The 2,054-nt window shown below is 40.3% G+C and overlaps 1 protein-coding gene across 2 annotated transcripts in view; it reads left to right on the top strand.

Annotated features, from left to right (window-relative positions):
* The first annotated feature begins 852 nt into the window (after positions 1-852).
* Positions 853-2,054, top strand: part of LOC109959508 (diamine acetyltransferase 2-like) — a 3,185-nt gene continuing 1,983 nt past the window's right edge. Inside the window, exons 1-2 of one of the 2 annotated variants that reach the window (XM_020598937.1) lie at positions 853-1,204; positions 1,330-1,381. In XM_020598937.1, coding sequence (XP_020454593.1) covers positions 1,142-1,204; positions 1,330-1,381 — 115 coding nt within the window. In that variant the 5' untranslated portion in view covers positions 853-1,141. Of the gene's footprint in view, positions 1,205-1,329; positions 1,382-1,864; positions 1,917-2,054 lie in introns of both variants that reach the window. The other variant, XM_020598938.1, reaches the window with a different exon arrangement.

Here is a 2,054-nt window from a genome sequence, read left to right on the forward strand (position 1 = left end):
CCCCTTGGGGGGCCCCCCCCAACCATTTCTAGTCTGGACCAATCATAAGAACTTGGCCTACCTCCAGTCTGCCAAAAGACTAAACCCCCGACAAGCAAGGTGGTCCTTGTTCATTGATCGGTTCCGGTTCACCCTGTCTTATCAGCCGGGGTCACGCAACCAAAAACCAGATGCTCTGTCCCGACAGTACAGTCCCCCAGCCAAACCCAAAACACCAGAAACCATTCTGCCCGCCTCCAAATCGAAGACACCATACGGGAGGCCCAACAACAAGAACCCGATCCTGGGGGTGGACCACCAGATAGATTATACGTCCCCCAGGCTGCTAGGGCCCAGACCTCGTTCTCGTTTGCTCACTGACAGGTGCGAACGGTACCTAACAGTTCCACCTTATATTTTACTCTAAAATAAATCCAGTTTTGTTTGAAATTCTTTACCCAGTGTTTCTTTTTGTTGTTTGTTTTTTTGTCTCTGTTTCATAAGAAAATGTGAGGAAAAACTTGCCAACATAAAATAACATGTAATACAATCCACATTGGGATGCAGTCGGTGCAACAGATGGCTGCAATGTGTGATTCTGACAGATAGCTTGTTATGTTAAGGATACCATTATACTCAAGTCTGATAGTAAGATGCACGAAAGGTTAGCTACATTAATAAAATTTGTTGTATCAGAGCTCCTTGCCAGATTTTTTAGTTGTATTTTCAGAGAACATTTGAATATGTTTTCACCACTTGCATCAAATTCATGAAAAAATGTGTGATTGCTATTTAGCAGTAGGTTTTAAACTTTTTTTTTCTTCAGTTTATTTTCAAGGTAAATTAAATACATCTGCAGATGGCTTGGTGTAATCACTAATTACAATGCAATTTACGAAGTTTCAAAATAATGTAAAAGTACAATTGATTACGTTGAACATACGTTTCAACTACGATTCCCAGTGAGCACTGCGGTAAAAAAAATCACGTACTTACTCCAAAATTAAAGTTTAGTAGTAGGCTATTTACCTTAGATTAACCTTTTATTTTGAAATTAAGTTTGCTACGTCGGAGCCGCTTCCTGTTCAACATTTGCAGTGTTCCTATTTCTCGACAGCGCTGGAACTGAAAGTCGAAGCTGTATATTTTTTCTGCTCTAACAATGAATTACAAAATACGTGCTGCAACAAAAGAAGACTGCAAAGATATATCTAGGATGATAACGGTGAGTTAGTGTCGACGGTACTAAAGCTAGTTCAGTTTTCACTTCAAAATGCAAAATGTAACGTCCTCAGCGTTACAACTATTATTAATTGTCTGTGGTATTATATGCTCAATCCCCCTTTTCAGGAGTTGGCGGTTCATGATAAAATGTCGGACCAAGTGAAGCTATCATACGAAGGTAATATTGAACTTTACACTATAGAAAAAAGTCACGTGACTTTGGAATACACAAGGAAGTCTTGCCATTATCCAATATAGACCTTTTTCTCCGCAGACACTTGTAGCCGGTAAGGCAGGTGTAATAATAGGCCTAGCAATAACAATGGCTCAGATTCTTTGTGTTACAGTGAGCCAATCCACACACATTTAACCATCATTTTTTATGCACCTGTGTTCGCTGTCACAACATGATAAAATATTAAATCAATGTTTCTGTCACGTTTGGCGTGTACAGATGCCAAACAGAGGTTGTGGTGAACTCAATTAAATAACCAGACGAACTGAGGTAACGAAAAGTTCTTTACTAGTAAACAAAATTAACAAAAAGTCCAGGATATCACTTAGGTCTACAAGACAGTCCAGGGGTCGGCGCCGGTTAACAGGTATAGCCAGGGGATCCAAACTCGAGGTCAAGGGGGACAAAAGCAGAAGGCCTTTTCAGGAGTTGGCGGTTCATGATAAAATGTCGGACCAAGTGAAGCTATCATACGAAGGTAATATTGAACTTTACACTATAGAAAAAAGTCACGTGACTTTGGAATACACATGGAAGTCTTGCCATTATCCAATATAGACCTTTTTCTCCGCAGACACTTGTAGCCGGTAAGGCAGGGGTAATAATAGGACTAGCA

The sequence above is a fragment of the Monopterus albus genome, unplaced genomic scaffold (genome assembly GCF_001952655.1).
Source record: "Monopterus albus unplaced genomic scaffold, M_albus_1.0 scaffold39.1, whole genome shotgun sequence".
In the NCBI taxonomy this organism is placed as follows: Eukaryota; Metazoa; Chordata; class Actinopteri; order Synbranchiformes; family Synbranchidae; genus Monopterus; species Monopterus albus.